This window comes from Bombina bombina, chromosome 5, assembly GCF_027579735.1.
Source record: "Bombina bombina isolate aBomBom1 chromosome 5, aBomBom1.pri, whole genome shotgun sequence".
NCBI lineage: Eukaryota > Metazoa > Chordata > Amphibia > Anura > Bombinatoridae > Bombina > Bombina bombina.
Window position 1 is genome coordinate 808,942,987 of NC_069503.1, and position 22,971 is coordinate 808,965,957.

Here is a 22,971-nt window from a genome sequence, read left to right on the forward strand (position 1 = left end):
CACACACACAAACTTTATATATATATTCATATATATATATATATATATATATATATATGCTGTATATACAGTATATATATATATATATATATATATATATATATACTGTATATATATAATATATATATATATACTATATATATATACATACATACATACTACATACATACATACATACATACATACATACATGCACACAAACAGTGCTCTCTACTAATATTGGCACCCTTGGTAAATATGAGCAAAGAAGGCTGTGAAAAATTGTCTTAATTATTTAGCGTTTTGATCTTTTGCTCATAATATTTCCAGTTGACTGGGACTTCTTAATTATTGCCCTAATGGGTGGAAATGAGGATTTCCAATGCTTTTGCTATTTTCTTATAGCCTCTTCCCATTTTGTGAAGCTCGACAACCATCACAGCTATATTCCTTGGCCTTACCCATTGTGATAATTGACTAAGGAAATTTGGCCTATGTGTTACCTCATATTTATACCCCTGGGAAAGTCATGGATGAACAATTTTCTGTGCCTAAACTACTAAAAAATATTAATGAGAATATACTTCAATACATTTTTCCTCATATGAATTCATAGGTGCACATACATTTAACAAAGATTTATTTATTTTTTATAAACCTGTTTTTGTGTTTGGAACTGTTTGAATATCCATGAGAGCAGAGTATTTTTGTATATTTTTTTTAACAAAAGATCAAAAGGTTAAAGTGACAATCAACACCAGAATTTTTATTGTTTTTAAAGATATATAATCCCTTAATTACCAATTCCCCAGTTTTGCATAACAAAAACAGTTATAATTATACACGTTTTACCTCTGTAATTACCTTTTATCTAAGCTTCAGTAGACTGCCCCCTTATTTCAGTTCAGACTTGCATTTTTATCCAATCAGAGCTGTCTCCTTGGTAAATTCACGTGCATGAGCTCAATGTTATCTATGTGAAACACATGAACTAATGCCCTCTAGTGGTGAAAAACTATCAAAATGCATTTAGATTAGAGGCGGCCTTCAAGGTCTAAGAAATTATTTATGAACCTCCTAGGTTTAGCTTTCAACTAAGAATTACCAAGAGAACAAAGCAAAGAAGGCTGTGAAAGTTGTTTAAAATTACATGCCCTATTTGAATCATGAAAAAAAATTTTGGACTTGACAAACAATAAAGAAACAATAAAAACAAATTTAAAGGGACAGTCAAGTCCCAAAAAAAACTTTCATGATTTAAATAGGGGAATGCAATTTTAAACAACTTTCCCATTTACTTTAATCACCAATTTTGCTTTGTTCTCTTGGTATTCTTAGTTGAAAGCTAAACCTAGTAAGTTCATATGCTAATTTCTTAGACCTTGAAGACTGCCTCTAATGTGAATGCATTTTAACCACTAGAGGCATTAATTCATGTGTTTCATATAGAAAACATTGAGCTCATGCACGTGAAGTTACCCTGGAGATAGCACTGATTGGCTAAAATGCTAGCCTGTCAAAAGAACTGAAATAAGGGGGCAGTTTGCAGAGGCATAGATACAATGTAATCACAGAGGTAAAAAGTGTATTTCTATAACATTGTTATTTATGCAAAACTGGGGGATGGGTAATAAAGGGATTAGCTTTCTTTTTAAAAAACAAAAATTCTGGTGTTGACTGCTCCTTTAATCACAGCCTTCCTTTCTCATATTTAACAAGGGTGCCAATATTAGTGGAGGGCATTGTGTGTGTGGGGGGGTTTTCTCTGTGTGTTTTATATATATATATATATATATATATATATACACACAAACATATTTAGACATGTATATGTATTGTTAAAGCCCTTTGCAGCCTTGTTTTTCCTAACCCCTGAGACCTCATATCTTTGAGTCCTTATAACGTTCTATTGCAATTGTTTTTAAAATAATTTTATTAGAAAGTGTTATTATGAGTGTACTGTATTTTTTAATGTATTTTTAATGTTTTTTTGTGCAACTTTTTAATCGAGCATAACAGCTCGCAAGAGCTCTGAGGTCACGCTAACCCGACACATGTTAAACTAAATTGCGTTTCAGCAAATGCATTTACTTTCAACTTGTAATAAAAGCAGCAACAAACCCGCTATCGCTCACTTGCAACTGTTAGCACTACTCGTTATCTAGCCATTGAATGGAAAATAAATTGTTTTCAACATTTTCTAACAAAAAATTATCATTCCCTATAATTATGATGAAGGCAACAAACCACAGTAGTATTTACAGTACCAGGGAATTTGTCACCAATAGAAATCAAAATATTACATAAGGGATTAAAGGCTTACCATGTCGATCCCAGGAAAGAGGGTGAGGTAAAACATAAAACTCTTAATACTCTTAATATAGCTTAAATGACCCACAGGGCCAACCTTTAATAATGACAGACACAATAGTTTTGGGAAAAATTTGGACCGTCACTGGTCCCCTTTATTAACCTATTAACTTAGGAATAAATAGTAAAAATAACCAACAGACTAAACGGATGGCGGGAAATGAGAGGCTAAGACTAAACCCCGGACTGAAGAGGAGAGCGGCCTGATCTAGGCATTAGCAGAAAACTCTGCTCGAGGGATGGAGATGCTACTAGGGGTGTTCCGAGTTCTCCTGGCCTACCTACCCGGAGGGAGGGGCACTCCAGTTAACTGAAGTAATCGGCCCCACCCTCATCAGCCTGGCCATCATTTCCCCTGTTCGCCATCTCCGTACGCTCCTGCTGCAAACCTACCGCAGTTAGGGCGCTTATAACCTACCATCCAAGAGGCTCAGAGGACCACAGTCGCTTAAGCCGGCTAGTCAACAGAGGGAGGTAAAAACTACAGCTAAGGACTTACGCAGATTAGGACACCTATCCCTATCTCTGCCTTAGCGCCCTACCTACATCCTTCTCAAGCCAAAAATCAGGGTTGGAGGGCGGCCAACTTGTCAGCTTCTTGTCCAGGATCAAAGAGGAACAGGAACTGCAGGCACCAGCATAAGAAAGGTAAGCCACTCTCTGCCCCTGCAACATTGTTGCAACTTACACAAAAAACTCCCCTCTATCTTCACTCTCCCTGACAGCCTTAACCCTTATGCCGCTGCAAGCTTATTTGGCTCTACACTTACTTTACAGTTTTTGCAGATATCTTGAAATATTGTTTACACTCATTACTACTTGAAAATTGATTAGACCCACAATTAGATTTCTGGCCAACTGTAATGGTCACCCTGTTCTAAGTGAATCAGAAAGGGTTAGGAACTTGTGCTCTAGTCTTAAGTTTATATTGCGTGCTGCATAAAATGGGTATTTAAATTTTAGCAAGTAGGCAAAAATAATAATTTATTTGGGCATGCGCAAAGCATTCTTTGTCACCCTTTACTTCTGCAGGACTTGCTGAACTGTCTTCAAAATGTCAAGTTGTCATGAAAAAGAGCAGTCTACAGCATCTAGTTTTAATACAAATTAACGGAAAACATTGTAGCCTGATATTTATTCTTTTGAGATAGATGGTTAAGCAGTTTTAGATGCCACCACGTTACAGTTTTCTGCAAGAAGCAGCTTTCCGAAGTCCCATTAGTTTCTATACAGCTCAAGAGAACTCAGAGTTCAGCCCATTATCTGATTAGTTTCCATGGTAATAGCCTCTATGAGGTTTGTGAATTTCTATCACAACTGATTTTACCTATCTCCCATAGAATGTAAGCTTGAGAGCCTATCTTCCTGTAGTTGTATAAATGTGCATCCACTACTGATTGTGTTCAAGGGCACGGCTATCCTCCCCTTTTGTTTACTGTAAATATGTAAAAAAAAAGTTAGCTTACCCTTGTTAGTGTACAAATTGTAATGTACCATTATGAATGCAATACAATGGCCCCTACTTATCAAGCCGTCGATTTTCTTGCATTCAACGGCACCAATACGCTCGCTTAAGATCGCCTAACATCGCTAACATCGCCTAACATCGCTGCCGCGGACCTGAATACACCAAGTATGGTGCGATGAGCAGTGGACTGCTCGATCTTGCTGCTCTTCGGCTTTTTTACAGCTTTCTTGGTACCCTGTCACTAAACACCCACACTATACAATACTGTTAACCCCTTATACTGCCGCTCCCAGACCCTGCCGCACCTAAATAAAGTTATTAACCCCTAAACAGCCGCTCCCGGAGCCCACCGCAACTCTAATAAATGTATTAACCCCTAAACCGCCGCTCCCGGAGCCCACCGCCACCTACATTATACATATTAACCCCTAATCTTCCACCCCCTTATACCGCCGCCAACTACATAAAGTTATTAACCCCTATCCTGCCGCTCCCGGACCCGGCCGCAACTAAATAAAGTGTTTAACCCCTAAACCACCGCTCCCGGAGCCCACCGCCACCTACATTATATTTATTAACCCCTAATCTGCCCCCCCTACACCGCCGCCACCTACATTAAATTTATTAACCCCTAATCTGCCCCCTACACTGCCGCCACTATATTAAATGTATTAACCCCTAAATCTAAGTCTAACACTAACCCTAACACCCCCTAACTTAAATATAATTAAACTAAATCTAAATAAATTATTCCTATTTAAAACTAAATACTTACCTATAAAATAAACCCTAAGATAGCTACAATATAACTAATAGTTACATTGTAGCTATCTTAGGATTTATTTTTATCTTACAGGCAACTTTGTATTTATTTTAACTAGGTAGAATAGTTATTAAGTAGTTATTAACTATTTAATAACTTCCTAGTTAAAATAAATACAAATATACCTGTAAAATAAAACCTAACCTGAGTTACAATTACACCTAACACTACACTATAATTAAATAAATTCCCTAAACTAAATACAATTAAAAACAATTATCTAAAGTACAGAAAAACAAACACTAAATTACAGAAAATAATAAAATAATTATTTTTTTTAAAACTAATTACACATAATCTAATCCCCCTAATAAAATAAAAAAGCCCCCCAAAATAATAAAAAGCCCTACCCTATACTAAATTGCGAATAGCCCTTAAAAGGGCCTTTTGCGGGGCATTGCCCCAAAGTAATCAGCTCTATTAACTGTAAAAAAAAATACAATACCCCCCCCAACATTAAAACCCACCACCCACACACCCAACCCTATCCCCCCTTAAAAAAACCTAACACTAACCCCTTGAAGATCACCCTACCTTGAGACGTCTTCACCCAGCCGGGCCGAAGTCCTCCACGAAGCCGGGCGAAGTGGTCCTCCAGACGGGTAGAAATCTTCATCGAAGCCGGCCAGAAGAGGTCCTCCAGATGGGCAGAAGTCTTCATCCAGATGGCATCTTCTATCTTCATCCATCCGGCGCGGAGCGGCTCAATCTTAAAGACATCCGACGCGGAGCATCCTCTTCATCCGGAGTCTTCTTGAACAATGACGGGCCCTTTAAGTGACGTCATCCAATATGGCGTCCCTTGAATTCCAATTGGCTGATAGAATTCTATCAGCCAATTGGAATTAAGATAGGAATAATCCTATTGGCTGATGCAATCAGCCAATAGGATTGAAGTTCAGCCAATAGGATTGGAACAGCCAATAGAATGCAAGCTCAATCCTATTGGCTGATTGCAGGGCCCATCATTGTTCAAGAAGACTCCAGATGAAGAGGATGCTCCGAGTCGGATGTCTTGAAGATGGAGCTGCTCCGTGCCGGATGGATGAAGATAGAAGATGCTGCCTGGATGAAGACTTCTGCCCGTCTGGAGGACCTCTTCTGGCCAGCTTCAATGAAGACTTCTGTCCGTCTGGAGGACCACTTCACCTGGCTTTGTGGAGGACTTCGGCCCGGCTGGGTGAAGACGTCTCAAGGTAGGGTGATCTTCAAGGGGTTAGTGTTAGGTTTTTTTAAGGGGGGATTGGGTGGGTTTTAGAGTAGGGTTGGGTGTGTGGGTGGTGGGTTTTAATGTTGGGGGGGTATTGTATTCTTTTTTACAGGTAATAGAGCTGATTACTTTGGGGCAATGCCCTGCAAAAGGCCCTTTTAAGGGCTATTTGTAATTTAGTATAGGGTAGGGCTTTTTATTATTTTGGGGGGCTTTTTTTTTAGGGGGATTAGTTTAGGTGTAATTAGTTTAAAAAAATTGTAATTATTTTATTATTTTCTGTAATTTAGTGTTTGTTTTTTTTGTACTTTTAATAATTGTTTTTTATTGTATTTAATTGTATTTAGTTTAGGGAATTTATTTAATTATAGTGTAGTGTTAGGTGTAATTGTAACTTAGGTTAGTTTTTATTTTACAGGTATATTTGTATTTATTTTAACTAGGAAGTTATTAAATAGTTAATAACTATTTAATAACTATTCTACCTAGTTAAAATAAATACAAAGTTGCCTGTAAAATAAAAACAAATCCTAAGATAGCTACAATGTAACTATTAGTTATATTGTAGCTATCTTAGGGTTTATTTTATAGGTAAGTATTTAGTTTTAAATAGGAATAATTTATTTATGATAGTAATTTTATTTAGATATATTTAAATTATATTTACGTTAGTGGGTGTTAGGGTTAGACTTAGGTTTAGGGGTTAATAAATTTAATATAGTGTTGGTGACGTTGGGGGCGGCAGATTAGGGGTTAATAAATGTAGGTAGGTTGCGGCTGTGTAGGGGGGGCAGATTAGGGGTTAATAAATATAATGTAGGTGGCAGCGGTGTAGGAGGCGGCAGATTAGGGGTTAAACACTTTATTAGAGTTGCGGTGGGCTCCAGAAGCGGCGGTTTAGGGGTTAATACATTTATTAGAGTTGCAGCGGTATAGGGGGGCAGATTCGGGGTTAATAAGTATAATGTAGGTGACGGCGGGCTCTGGGAGCGGCGGTATAGGGGCTAAACACTTTATTTAGTTGCAGGGTGTTAGGTGTAGACATTTACCATAGGAATCAATGGGATATCGGGCAGCAGCGAACATGAGCTTTCGCTGCTTTCCGACTCCCATTGATTCCTATGGTATCCTCCGCCTCCAGGGTGGCGGATTGAAAACCATGTATGCTGGGCCGGAAAAGTGCCGAGCGTACCTGGTAGGAATTTGATAACTTCCAAAAGTAGTCAGATTGTGCCGAACTTGTGTTTGGAACATCTGTAATGACGTAAACATCGATCTGTGTCGGACTGAGTCCGGCGGATCGTATGTTACGTCACTAAATTCTACTTTTGCCGGTCTGTAGGGTTTGATTACTAAGGCGAATCAGGCTCGCCACAAATACACTGCGGAATTCCAGCGTATTTGCGGTTGACAGCTTTATAAATAGAGGCCAATGTGTATAGTTCTGTGTAAAACATTAATGCTTTGTAAATAACTAATCATAATAATAATATATGCGTCTGAGAGAGATAACAAGGAAGGTAAAAGCAGAGAGGGAGAGAAAAGTTGGTGACAGATAAAGGTTTCTGGAGCATATTTAGGTGAATTTTTCCTGTTTCCCAGAATTACTTTGTTTTGCACTCTCTGCTATTTTTCACCAAAGCATTTTGTGAAGTTAGGCGGAGCTAACAAAAAAAAGCCCTTATCTAGGGCCCTCTGATCAGGATTCAGTGTACAGTTGTTTCTTTTGTCTTATAATTTAATAAGTCTCATACTAGAATAAATGTATAGAGCACACAAGACTTAGAGAGAGGTCAATTCTGCATTTCAGTATAAGCTGACACACAGTGGCGTAGCGTGGGGGGGGCCACAGGGGCGGTTGCCCCGGGCGCAAAATTCTTAGGGGCGCAAAATTTCAAAAGAAATTTGCGCCCCTAAGGAATTTAATTTGTTATAAACATTGCAGGCGGCAGGGCCATGGTGGTTGCTTGTAAGGGAGCCGTCTGCCAATTCATAAGGTGCACTACTAGGATTGCCACTTGCCCCGGTATTAATAATTAGGGGGGGGTTGAAAAATGTGTGTGAGTCAGTCACACTTATCATCAAGGGAAGTGAGGAGGAGGCCCTGACTGCAGCCTGAAGTGCATTATGATGAGGTCACGGACTATGGTCGATAGTCCAACCAGTCCTCCTCTCAGCTCGCCTCCCAAAGACCCAAGTCACACCCAGTCATGTGATCTTGTTGGTGTGCGGGTGCGGTGTCGCTGCGAGCTGCTAGTCCGACGAGTCCGACAGAGGTGGCCAGGCCGTGACCCTCCTGTTTGGGTACTGTTCAACTTCTTCCTAATGATATGATCTGCAGTTTTTTTTAGGTAAAATATTTTTTTTAAATTAGTTTTAGAGTTTCCTCTGTATTACCTGCTTTGAGAATTACTCACCTGCCTGCCTGCTCTATTATATATATATATATATATATATATATTTATACTGTATATACAAGTATATATTATATATATATATATATATATATATATATATTATATATATATATATATATATATATGAAAACATTCATTTTTTATATATATATATATATATATATATATATTATTTATATTATATATATATAATATAGTAATATATATATATATATATATATAAAAAATTTGATTTCATATTGAATTTGAGGCTGTGAGAAGCCACGCCCCCAAGCCACACCCTCTCCACCCCCTTTTAAAAAGTGTCCAGGAATATTCTGGGCAAAAGGTAGCAACCCTATGCGCTACCGTGCACACTCACAAATGCATCACTGTACTGGTGGAAGAGACTCAGTCAGTGCTAATGGGTTAGGGGGCACAATACTTGCCTTGCCCTGGGTGCTGACAACCCACGCTACGCCACTGCTGACACATACTATATATTGCACACTTTCTCCATTCATTTGCCATTTTACATATTGGCTAAGGGCTCCCTTATTCATGTGTTAAACAACCTTCCACAGATTCATTGAATGGGGCTGTAGTGTGTTCTGTCTGTCTTGCCTGTTCCTCTCCACTTATCTGACATCATCTCTTAATCCTTATAAGTCTTTTCCTTCGTAAATTACTGTTCAATCTTTCTCATCTATTTTTTAGTTGGATCCAATGTGGCTGTTATTAATATTTCATATTTCTTTATGATATACAAATACAGGAACGAAATCCATAGTCCAAATTGCTTGGGACTGGAAAAGGTTAGGCTTTCAAAATAGTTTGGATTTCAGAATATATGTGTATTTAAACTATAATATATTATGTAATATAGGCAATATTTGCATGTTATAATGTAACCTAAAAGTAGTTTTATATCATTTTTAATACTTCTGTGTAAATAATATCACATGAAAAATAATACAGTATTGTAATCAGAAAGCTATTAGTTGTTGTTTTTAATAAATATAGACTGCATTTTAGCACACGAAAACAAGCCAAAGACTCAGGCAGAAAATATTGTGACATACTGGCAGGAAAATTGTAATTTTTAATAATAATAAAAAAATATTAATGAAAAAGTCTGGATTTCAGAATAATTCTGGAATTTAGAATTCTGGATTTGGGGATTTGTTACTGTATTCAAAATTGAACTATGACAATATTTTTATTAGCTTTAGTTTCTATAGATGAATTGGTCTCTGATTACCAAATGCAAAAAAGTATTTTACAGATAACAGCATGGGAGTCGGTTGTTCCTTAATATTCGTTGTTCCCCTAAGCCATATTGTATTAGAGCCCCCTCCCTTTCAGCCAAAACTTCCTGGTGGCAACTGTTGCAGGTGGCCACCAGTTCCCTAGTAGTCTGCAAATCTTATAGGTACATGTAATTTGAAAGGGTACAATTCTCTTTTTTAAAACAAGGGGTTACTTGCCCCCCCTAAGTGATTTTGGGGCCAGGATTTGGATTCTGTAAGACTAATCCGCAGCAATATTTGAATTAAGGAAGTGTCTCTGGGAATTTTACCTCTATAAATCAAATGAGCAAGACAATGGCATATATTAAGTAAAACCAGTTCCTTAAACTAATATCTAATGGGGGGAACTTCCGGGCAGCGGCCATGTTTGGTCGCATTGTTGTGTGCTGCTACAGCTTTCCTTTGAAAATCTTCCAAATTTACCTCTTTGCAGACCAATCTATATAACTAACTACTAGCATAGCCTTATACTTTGGAAGCCACAACTTTTTATATCTGCAGTCAATGGAATCGCTCCTGGCATCAGCGCCTGGAGCCGAAACAAGATCTTGGCCTTCACTATACCCCCCGGCGGGACGCCCTCGGCCCTGTCGTTAAAATGCACTGAGTGTGCTTTATTGAAAATCTACTACATCCAATTTGCCTGCCTACAAATTTATATAAAATATAAAGGACTATGGAGTGCGCTATCGATATTTTAAGGACGCTGGACTATATGCTAACCAAACACCACGCTGCCTTTGAAGATATTTTGCGTGTAGCATTCAAGCCCAATGGCACTCATTTGCCACATACAGCCATTAACATTGAGCCTGTTATAATGGAAGGACGGAGCGATAGCATGTCGGGACCTCAGCGCTCCATCTGTACACAGACCAATGGCGAGAGGCCAACGGAATCTAACACCACACTGCCCGCACTGAAAAATTGGTCAACAGCTAACGGCTATATCAGCGCTGCTGTGAACACTGTTGCCGTGTCAGGGAATACTCACAATTCTGCAGCGGGTAGCCAGCAAACCCTCTCATCAAACTTACCAGCTGATTCAAGTGCATTCAAGAGATCCCTGAGCATACATTACCTCCAAGACCTCAGAGAGACTTGGCTAAGAGCGATCTTCCCTTTAAGATTCTCTCCCCTCAGGGAACTTGTGCAACTTCAATGGGCGACAAGCAGCTTCTTGCTCGCTCTAGGGAACTCCTTGCCCATATCACCGGCTGGGATAGGGTAGTCATGGAACGCGCTGCATGAGACTCTGAAGCGTGTCCCACAGGGACATGCTCACACCTTGCATACAGCCTAACTCTGTTAATGTCCACAGTGACAAGCTCCCACAGTCGCTTTCGTGTCTACTAGCAGCAGTCTTTGCCCAGACCGACAACTCCATATCATTAAGCGTAGCGCAAATCCCACGAATATAATACCCTACTCACTGGATGCCCGCTCCTATGTGGCCCTGCTGGACTTGGGCTGGGATCCTGGCGGGCGGCATCGGTCCGCTCCTTGAGGCTTTTATAATATGAGTTGTGGCGATTCAACACCAATACCCGCACACGCTTGCTGCAGTTAAGTTGGGACACTGACATTCTTTTATATGCGCAAGCAAGACTATGGCTACAGGAGCATCTTATCAGGTTTAAAGGACAACACATTCCTTATCTAAGGGGTTTGCGCTTAGTGACTGGTTTACCTAATATCTTACACAGGATTCTGTTATATAGGGGGTAACTGTATTATTTTGAGTATGTGATTTTGGTTCCCTGGTTATACCACTATATATGCCAGCAGTTTAAGCAGAACCACTTTAGGACCTTTCAATACACCTTTCAGAGTACAGCTAACTATGACGTATTAACTGTCTCACACTCAATAACACCTTATGATCTGTTTATTGTCTGCCACCCTTCACTTGCATATACATAATTAGAGGGTTGCTTTAGGCTCTACGCTACAAACACTGCAAGGTGATGGGATGACTCGCTGTGGACCCCTTTTATATATGTACAGCGACTGCTGGGGAAAGTGCCAACAGCAATGCAAGTGACATTATCTAATTGCTAGTTACCTGTTTGTGTTCTATTTTTTCTTAAATGTTTGCTTTTCATGTTGAGAATGTTTTTTGTGTTCCTTCAATTCTGCAGATTATACATAAGGAATGATAGCGACCGCAGGGGAGGAGGGAGAGGAAATGTACTTTATCTATTTTTTTCTAAAGGATGGGTCTCTCAACTATTGCTGCAAATTTTCGTTATGCAAGTATTAATATGTCAATTATATAGCTCCTACCATGAGAGTACAGCTTTGGCCGCTTGGGTTTAACAATAGGTCTGTCAATATCCTATGTAGGCCCCTTCTGGGAATCTGAAATAATCCCTTCAGTGCTAAAGTGCTTAGACAGAATTATATTGCTTACATTTAATGATCTTCTAAGGCCTGTGTACTATTTACCACTATCCACTTAGTTATACTGCTGAAGTCTTATAGATCACTATATTATGTATGCACATAAGTGTGGCTCTTAGGGCCACCTCCTCAGTTAAAAGTTCCTGCTTATATCCTTAAGAGTTTAGTTCCCTATAGGGGGAGGAGGTCGTGCCGTCAGTGGCCAGGATGGCGTGACTATTCTCTCCCTATATTTGTACCTACTTGTATGGTAATTGTTCCCAGTATCTTAGATCTTAGAGCTTATAATCTACACCTCTGGTACTTCTGTTAATTCCCTTACCCCTTGATAGCAGGACATTCAGAAACATATTATTGTGCACAACCCTACCCCCAAGTGGACAAGACTTATTTAATGTTACCAGCTTGATCTATCACTGATATTCTAATGCAGTATTCCTATGGGCACTGTACTAAGTGACTGATTGTACCCTTCTTTGGTCACTGAGGTTGGGCCTCTTTTCCTACTATTTGTACTGTATGCGCTTACTTTAGCTTTGGAAATTTCCTTTCTCTTGATAGTCTTATATTCTATGAGTGAATCACGCTTCCCATATGTATTGCACCTTTTGTTTCACATAGCCACAGTTCTCAGGTGATAGCGCGCTCCTCCTTACATTATATTAAACTACAAAAATGTCATACTCTAGTTACTTAGCAGGCAAGGCTCTAGTTATGTTTCTTTAATATGATGTTATAATACCCTGATATATACATCTTAAGACTTATAAGCTTATAAAATAGAGGTTCCCATATGGAGATCCAAAAGTGGTCTCTCTTCTTAGAAGCAGCCTTCTGTCTACGGTTATGAGCGCATAACTGGGGTCCAAGAGTGGCCTCTTCTGTTATTCAGAGGGCTTACAGAATATTTGGCATTATACTTATACACTATACTTTGAATTATTCTTTTTGGAAATGTACTTTGTTTTTATATAGAACTTATACGATATCTGTATTTCGTCATCATTGTTTCACTTTTTATATTTGTTGTATGCCTACTCAGAACCTCAATAAAAATAAAAATATTTATAAAAAAAAAAAAAAAAAAAAAACTAATATCTAATGGAAAAACCTTGCCACAATGTGATAATTGCAGAGTTGAGAACATTTGTACCTGTTCCTCATCACAACCATGAGCTGTAAGTGACCTATTGTGTAACCATTCACCTCTTGGCACGTAGAAGTTCACACTAACATATGCAAAAAAGAAAAAAATGAAAGCACATCTGTTTTCTCGTTCACATCTGTTAGTTTGCCAATTGCCATTGCAACTTTTGTTCTATGAGACTACTTTTCCATAACAAGAGAGATATGTAACTATTTTTATAATTACAAACATTTACATAAATTGTTCTGCAATTGTGTCTCTGAAATGTTGCAGTTGTAATGATTGTTTTCCTCATTGCCAGTGGTTCCCATTTATTCGGCACCTCATGCAACTCTAGATGTTAATGGCAGAAAGGCTCGGAAATGAAATTGTGGAAATTATAGTTAAAGTGATGCTGAATTTTTGAACATGGTCTTGACTTTACAACAAGAATCATTGGCAACCTTACATGCATCTTTTAATCTAGTCCAATGTATAGGATGCCAGTTATGTCTTCTACATCAGACAAAAAAATGGAGAATCTTTTTTAAGCTTTCCTTTACGCTGAGGGGGTTAAATATGTTTTAACCCCTTGAGTGCTAACGACGGCTCTGAGCCATCACAGTTTTTCATTCTGGTGCTAATGACGGCTCAGAGCCATCACTAGCACTCTCCCACCTTGAGGGAGATCTGGGGGCTCCCTCCCGCTCCTAACTTGGCGATCGGGCCTGCATAGCGACAGGCATCTCCGGGGCTTCATGTTATGCTCAGTGACGTAACGCGCAATAACGTGATGACGTCACCGTGCAACTTTATATATACTTAACAATGTTAAGTATAGGAGCAGGGGGCATGCTGCTTGAAGCCTGTATCTCAGGCATCTAAGCAGCTACAGACCCCATTGGAAAGGTAATCTAACCTTTCCAACAGTGTAAGTCATGGGGGTCTGGGAAAAAAAAAAAGTTAAAAAAAATTTGTTCAAAAAATAAAAAAATAAAAAAAAACTTTAAAAAATCTTAGCACCCATTTGGGAAAGTGCTTAGCACTCAAAGGGTTAAAATATTTGGGCCTAATTGCCCATAGTGCTTAAAGCAGAGAGGGTGTATTTGGAAGCAACAACATATGAGGGGTGATAAATTACTAATAAAGACAAAGTTTACAGTATATCATCAATGGCCACTCCCATTCCAATCCATTAGACTTTGCCATGAAAAACTTTTTGATTAAGCTCATATGATTTATAGCTTTATGGCATTCCCATCCATTCCATGTGTAACTGCTTGAATTAGTTAAATAGCCCATATAGGGCCAGATTACAAGTGGAGTGGTACTTATCGCTTCTGTCCGATCGCTAACTCAGCTAAAAGTAAGCTTTGTGCGCACGCCAGGAAGCGTTTGTATTACAAGTTGAAAGTAAACAGTTTTATCTCGCGTGCTAACCCGATGTGCACAAAAAGCCGAACTTAGAATATCGTGCAAGACATGAAAATATTAATATGTTCTTACATAGCAGAATATGTTCTATTTATTCATAAGTACATATTACTACTTATATCTGATGGTATTTTGGTTCAATATACTGTATATCTGTACCTATGTGTGTATATACATGATTATATATAGGTATATATATATATATATATATATATATATATGAATATCTATTTAGAAATACATAGAACATATTCCCCTATGTGAAGAACATTAGAATGTTAAATATTTACAGTAAATACACGGTATAATACTTTATTAGATATGAATATTGCATAAATATCCTTTAACATCTTTTCATCTACTTGACTGTAAAGGGCTCCAATGCACTTATAGATATATATATATATATATATATATATATATATATATATATATATATATTTATTTATTTGTTTATATTTATTTGTTTATATGTGTATATATGTCTGTAAATGAACATATATACAGTGTTTATATATATATATATATATATATATATATATATAGTATGTATAGTATAGTATGTAACTATGTTAAAACCCTTTGCCTGCCTTTTTTTAACACCTGAGACCTTATATCTTTGAGCCCTTATATCTTTTTTGTGCAATTTTTTTTAAATATTTTTATTAGATGGTGTTATTATGAGTGTAACTGTACTTTGTAATGTATTTTTTATGTGTTTTGTGTACTTTTTTTGTTTCACAAAATAGTTAACCAGAGCTCTGAGTACACAGTACTCATTCTTGCATAAATTGCGCTCAAGCGATTGTGTTTACTTTTAACTTATAATATAAACAGTTTCACTTGCGCGCAACTGTTAACGTGCCACTCTGACCCATAATGTGTGTGATATTACCCAATTATCTGGTTTTCTTACATTCTGACTGGGTAAACACATGTACAAGTTGTATAGTTTAAACATTTACTTTAAGCTATATTTTTAACATTTTATTAAAGCAGGAAACAACTGTGTTTAATAAATTGAGCATGCACACATATGCTCTATATATTGCATGTAAAATAAGCTACAATGTTTTGGAATATTATTGGTTGCGGTTAAAGGATAGATGGGTTTTCTACAGTTGACTAATTTGGTGATATAGAACAAACATACACACTGTTTATACTGTAAATAGATTGTATAAAAAGTATTAGATAATATCATATATCTGCTGTTCCCCATACATAATAAATGTAGTGATTCACTGCTATAATATTTCCTAAATAAACTTTTTGGGATGCTATACTTGTATATGTAACAAAGCTGACCAAATGAAAATATTATTTAGTAGTTTCCTATTTAAGTTCTTTTGAGTTCTTCCAGCTGTAAATATCATATTTTGTAATGCAAAACATTAACAAATATAGGGGTGAAGAGGAAGGCTGTGATATTTTAATTTCAATCTATTTGATTTTTTTTTGATTTAATCATAAAATGTTAATTTTCTTTTATGTTTCAAATGTAATTAATGGGTAATGAAAAGATTGTATTTGTAGGTTAAGGCCTAACAATCCTAATCTTGTGTTTTGAACCTACAACATCATAATAATTTGTTTCCACTGTTAAACACAGCTGCCTGCCAGGCGTGAGAGCATTATCCTTTCTGTGTTTGGAGTAAGTGCAGGAAGGTACCTGACTGTAGCTTATATGCAGTGATCCTGTTGCATGACACAATTGGTGGATGTCTGTACCTGGACACCAGTTCTTCCTCTTTCCCACTGTCTTAGAGGAAATCCTTCAGTCTTCAGCCACAGTCAGCTCTCACTGGATAGGGCCTGTCAGTCACCCTGAGCAAGCAAGTTTGGGGTGATTTCTAATGACCACAGCTTCTTACATAGTGGAAAGCAGGCTCGCATGTGCAAACCTGCCCCGCAAGGGCTCCAAAGCAGGTTGTACTGCTTAATACAGGGAGCCCATAATGTTTGTATATAAACATGTGTGGAATATTTACCTGCAGTTACATTAAGGATCCTAGATTCCCAATACTAATGAGTTATATCTTTTCTTGCAGGGTTCTTCTGGGGCCTTATTTAACTTCTTTGTTTTGTACACTTGTGCCACAATTCTTGAGTATATAGATGAAAGTAGCATTTCCATATAAGCTACAGTGTCTAAATCAGCCTAACATCTAGTCTTATAATTTAAAATCAAAATGAGGTTCGTTTCTAGAAATGTGGGTGGCATATTACATATGCATTAATGTTGTTGTCAATGTTTTTGGCTTCTGATACTTATGATATGAGAATCCAGTTATTGTACTTGATCCTGTATCAATATGTTGTCTAAACGATGTGCCTACTGTAAGCATATTCTGAACCTCCAAATATATATATTTTTAAAAAGATGTGTGTAATAATAAAAAAAAATGTATCTATGGGATTAAGCCTTAATTCTAATGTACCTTGCTGTAGATGTATGTAAATAACTGCTTTACTCATCATATATAATTTACCCAACAGAATATGAGGAAAAATCCATTAAAGGGCCATAATACCCAAATGTTTAAACACTTGAAAGTGATGCAGCATAGCTGTAAAAAGCTGATTAGAAAATATCACCTGAACATCTCTATGTAAAAAAGAAAGATATTTTACCTCAAAATTTCCTCAGTAGCCACATCCCATTGTAAAGGATTTCTAAGCAGCATATTAGTGTGTCTGTCCTGGGACATCTGAAGGGATGAGCATCGTGCACTCTCATCTTCTTTCACCAATCAGGTAAAGGAAGCTTACTATGAAATCTCATGAGAGTTAAGTCAAATCTCATGAGATCACAGTAAGAGTTCATGACCTCAGCACTGCTGATGCTGATTGGCTGCTGTTAATTTCTTCATTTTTTTTAATTTTTTTACCTGCAGCTGGGAGCAGCTGAGTATAACTTTTTACACAGAACTTACTTTGGTGAGCTGAGGAAATTGTGAGGTAAAATATCTTCCTTTTTTACATAGAGATACTCAGGTGATATTTTCCTGTCAGCTTTTTACAGTTATACTGCATCAGTTTCAAGTGATTTAGCATATGAGTATTATGTCCCTTTAAGCTTTTTCAGCCTCTCCAGCCATACCATTTCCTACAATATTCTATGCAGCCCTCTGACTAAAGATTGAAGAGCTGTTTATGGTTTACTTAAGAGACACTAAACCCCAACATTTTCTATTATGATTCAAGTAGAGAATTCATTTTTAAACAACATTCCAATTTACTTCCAGTATCTAATTTGCTTCATTCTTTAGATATCCTTTGTTAAAGAAATAGCAGTGCACACGGGTGACACAATCACACGAGGCATCTATGTGCAGCCACCAGTCAGTAGCTACTGAGCCTATCTAGATATGCTTTTCAGCAAAGGATATCAAGAGAAAGAAGCAAATTAGAGAATAGAAGTAAATTAGAAAGTTGTTTAAAATCGCATGAACTTTCTAAATCATGAAAAAAAATTGTGTGTTTCATGTCCCTTTAATGGCCTCCATAGAAAACTATAGGACCTGGTGAGACTGTAAAGGTTAATGAAGTTTAAAAAGCTTTTTATGAGTCTACCCAACAGCTTTTGAGGAGAATTGTTAGAAAATTCTTTATTGCGCAATAAAGACATTTCCGTGCTCCCATGTTTATACACTATGATGGTGTGATTAGAAGTCACATGTTAAAAACATAGCCTACCACTGACTAATAGCTTTTCTGGCCCTAGTTAGAATAGCCAGAAACAACAGCTGCTATACGTGCACTGCAGTTTTCCTGCCTGTGATTTATCTTCAATTTGACATTTTAAATACATTATGTAATAAAGTTCATTTGGTATTTGAATAGCTTGTTTGACCATTTATATAGCACTAGTCATATTGTTCATAGCTACCCCTTTTTATATGATTTAGCCAACGATATTGATACATTAATATCAAATTAGATGTATGGGTATGTACTTTAAAGGGACATGCCATTTTTTTCTGTAAAAAATGTGCTTTGCCTACAATTCCCTAGAGCAGTGCTTTCCAAACTGTGTGTCGTGACACGTTAGTGTGTCGGCAGGAGTGTGTAGGTGTGTCCCTGCTTCAGCACTAATTTATTTTAATTTTAAATTTTTGTAAAAAAAACATTTTTGGTTTCCGACATTCTGCCTGCCTGCTACGCATATCACGTGGTTGACACGTGATTGATACCTAGTGGGTCACAGATCATCTTAACCTATTGGCACAGCTCAATGGGAAGTGAAACTATTCCCATTGGTGGCTTTGGCGGCACATTGGCTCCTAACTGCACCTGTAGTCTCTTCAATCGGCTCGTGACTGCACAAGTAGTCAGTGAGTGGGACAGCAGTGTGTTTGCAGCACGGGCAGTAGTCAATTGGACTCGCAGAGCTCTGAGGGTAGCAGCTTAAACGCTGAGATAAAGTCAGAAGTCAAAGTGGGTTTTTTTTTGCAGCTAGCTCCCAGTAGTGCATTGCTGTTCCTGCTCTGGATATATGGATAGGAAGTGGAAGCTTTAAAATGCTTGATGATAATATGCACGTGTCTTTATCTAATATTCCACCAAATATTCAGAAACTGTAATAATCCCATCAACCTAATACATCCCGTTAAAAAAAGGAGCTATTGGTGTTATTAAACTTTTTTTTTAATTCTTGCACATACATGCTGTTACTTGTAAATATATTTTGTTATTATATAATTTATGTTTGTGTCTGTATCTCTTAAAAGTTTAACCTCCTGTTTGCTAGTACAACTGAATTACTGTGTCGCAAAATGATGTAGGTCTAAAAAAGTGTGTCACCAACATGAAAAGTTTGGAAAGCTCTGCCCTAGAGAGTACAAGAAGCAAAATCTGTAAGTTCTTTTTTCAAAATCCTGCAAGTTGCCTTAACCAGCTGTTGAGTTTGCAGCATTTGTAGGTTAGCAAATGTGCTGTTTATCTAGCCACTCTAGGGTGCGTAGGATAAGCTCACAAGTTTTTCTTTAAATTTCCTAATTATAAGGTTGATCAGAATCCTTTAGAAAAACATATCTAATGATTAACATAAAACACCATTAAAGTCTTCAGGAAATTTTGTAGCTAAATCATTTATGTTTTTCTAAAGGGATAGTGACATCAACATTTCTATTTCTTAAACAGGTAAAGCACACTAGTAAAAGTGATGTTTTCTTTTACAGTAAAATGCTGCTTTTCAAACTGATAATTGTTGCCCTTAGACCACCCTTGTTAAAAAGCATTTGTAATTTGCAGATGGGCACACCTGGTGAGTTCTGGTATTCTATATGGCGGTTGTGTGAATCTTAGCTGATCACTGCCTGATACTATAATTAGCTGCACTGGACAACCTGCTCATTCTTCTAACTTATAGTAATTAAAGGGACATGAAACCAAAAAAAAATCTTTCATGATTTAGAAAGAGCATACAATTTTAAACAACTTTCTAATTTACTTCTATTATCTAATTTGCCTAATTCTCTTGATATACTTTGCTGAAAAGCATATCTAGATAGGCTCAGTAGCTGCTGATTGTGTGTTGCTATTTCTTCAACGAAGGATATCTAAGGAATGAAGCAAATTAGATAATACAAGTAAAGTAAGTGGAATGCTGTTTAAATTGTATTTTCTACTTGAATCATGAAAGAAATTTTTTGGGTTTAGTGTCCCTTTAATACTTGTAATAAGATAATTGATTGGATCATTAAAGGGACATTTTTTCTTCAACGATTCAGATAGAACATGCAATTTTAAGCAACTTTCGAATGTACTCCTCTTATCAAATTGTCTTCGTTCTCTTGGTATCTTTATTTGAAAATCAGGAATTAAGCTTTTGAGCCGGCCCATTTTTGGTTCAGAATCTGGGTTGCGCTTGCTGATTGTCATTGGTTCATCCAATGTGTTCAGCTAAGTTCCTGTAGTGCAATGCTGCTCCTTTAACAAAGAATACCAAAGTATTGAAGTTTTCTAATTGAAGTAAACTAAAGAGTGGTTTAAAATTGTATTCACTATCTGAATCATGAAAGAAAAATGTTGGGTTTCATATCCCTTTAAGTACAAAAGTTTTGTCCCCACTTTGTATGTTCCCCACAATTTATGATAAAAAAAATTAATAACCATATACATCTGCAAAGAGTAAAGTAATTTTATGAAACTTTGCCTTTAAACTAATGCAAAGCATAGTCTTTATTGGTTTTCCAGTCATTTAAAGGGATATTAAAGTCAATGTTGTTAGCATAATTTGTTAGCATAATTTGCAGTCCAGCAGGAATAAGCCAATTGAAAATCCTGATGGGTATGTTTATCTCCTTTGATTGCGGACCAGTTAGTACTAGCTTTGAGTTTGTACATTGATTTAACAACCACTGTGTAGTATGTAGCCAAGGCAAACTGTATACAATGTCAGCTCAGACTTCACTATGAATTTAAACAAGCATAATTTTCAAAGGTATTATACAGCAGGAGTAAGAAAAACAAATTAGAAATGTATATTACATTCTTGTTATAATGTCATCCATTTAACATCTGATGAGGGATTACATTTTGAGTTGTATGCCCCTTTAAGTTGTATCTGTTAATAAGTATGTTTTTCAAAGGGAAGCAAAAAACTTACCCAAGTTGAAAGGAAGCAATCAGGAAAATATGGTTCTTGTTCGTCAATAGGTTCCATTCATCAAGCAATGAATTCCATACTTGTTAATGTCAAATGTCCCTGCATGTAACGTCAGGTTCAACTTTTCACCTTTCTGCGATTTTTAGTACATAGAAGACTTTACCAACGGGAGTTAAAAGTGATGGTAATGAACTCAGCCTTCAGTGTTATGCTTTGGATTTTATTTAACAATGTGATTAAAGCCTGATATGATCATATTAGTTTTAATTTACCCATTTCCTTTTAACTGTTATCAGAAAATGAGAACTGCATCATCTCATTCATCTCATTAACAAGCAATTTGATAGTGTTTTCTGTTTACTATGTTTCATCGTTTTTTGTGTATTTGATCATGAAACATATAATTGTTGCTTTTATTATTTTTTTCAGACAGAAGTAGGAAAGCTGGACATAGATGAGGCAATGATATATGAGGAAGACTTTGATGGAGTCGATGATGGGAATGAAGAGGCAGAAGAAAGTGCAAAATTAAGACTTCTCCGCAAAATTGCTTTTTTTGCTTCAAAACTTAAAGAGTTTATCGGCAACATTATAACAACCGCCGGAAAAGTAGTTATAACAATTTTACTTGGCGTTACAGGTGGGTATGGTTTGTTTTATTCTGGTGAGTTCTATCCCAGCCAGCTAGATACCTAAGGGTGCCCAAAGAGTATATAATCCACTTAAAGGGACAGTTCCTTCAAAATTAAACTATCATGATTCAGAGCTTTGCCATTTTAAACAATCTGCTTTGTTCTCTTTGTTGAAAGCATACGTAAGCTCAAGAGCAGCAATACACTACAGGAAGCTTGCTGATGATTGGTGGCTGCACATATATGCGTCTTGTCATTGGCTTGCCTTATGTGTTCAGCTAGCTCTCAGTAGTTCATTGCTGCTCATTCAACAAAGAATACAAACAGAATAAAGCAAACTTGATAATAGAAGTAAACTGTACAAATGTTTAAAAATGTGGGCTTCATGTCCCTTTAATATTGTTTTATACATGCTGCATTTAGCAGCTTAGCGGCCACAGTGCGGGGGTTGAACACATAGGGGTCAATCACAATCCTCTCTAATGAACAGGAAAATCCATACGGCTAGATTACGAGTTTTGCGGTATGAGTTAAAAAGCAGCGTTATGGCTCTTTTTCACTACCGCTGGTATTACGAGTCTTGTCAGAATATCTGTACCACACACTTTTTTGGCGGTAACGCAACGTAACTACCGCAGCTTTCAAAAAGTCCTTTATCAATGGGACTTCCATAGCGCCGGTATTACGAGTTTCTTCTGTGAAAAGCACACTGGTCTAAAAGAGGCTGCTTCCGGGTGGTAAATCGCCATAGAACAAGCCACTGAGCTGTTGTTCGTTCCTGGTAGAGCGCTTCTCTCTTTGTATGCAAAAAGTGAGCGGTACAGCCTATACCGTCAAGATCCATACCGTAAACTGAAAGTCAGTAGTTATGGGTTTTACACTACAAAGCTGTAACATAAAACTCATAACTAAAGTGCTAAAAAGTACACTAACACCCATAAACTACATATTAACCCCTAAACCGAGGCCCTCCCGCATCACAAACACTAAAATAAAATTATTAACCCCTAATCTGCTGCTCTCCGCCACTAGAATAAACATATTAACCCCTAAACCGCTGCACTCCCGCATCGCAAACACTAGTTAAATATTATTAACCCTTAAGCTGCTGTCCCTAACATCGCCGCAACCGACATTACTGTTATTAACCCCTAATCTGCTGCCCTCAAAATCGCCCTAACCCTAAGTCTAACCCTAACACCCACTA

At 37.2% G+C, this 22,971-nt stretch overlaps 1 protein-coding gene across 1 annotated transcript in view; it reads left to right on the forward strand.

Moving 5' to 3' along the window:
- The window catches only part of PIEZO2 (piezo type mechanosensitive ion channel component 2), a 655,528-nt gene that overhangs the window by 400,717 nt on the left and 231,840 nt on the right, over window positions 1–22,971 (forward strand). Inside the window, exon 6 of the mRNA XM_053714912.1 lies at window positions 21,562–21,772. Within this exon, the coding sequence (XP_053570887.1) occupies window positions 21,562–21,772 (211 nt within the window). The remainder of the gene's footprint in view (window positions 1–21,561; window positions 21,773–22,971) is intronic.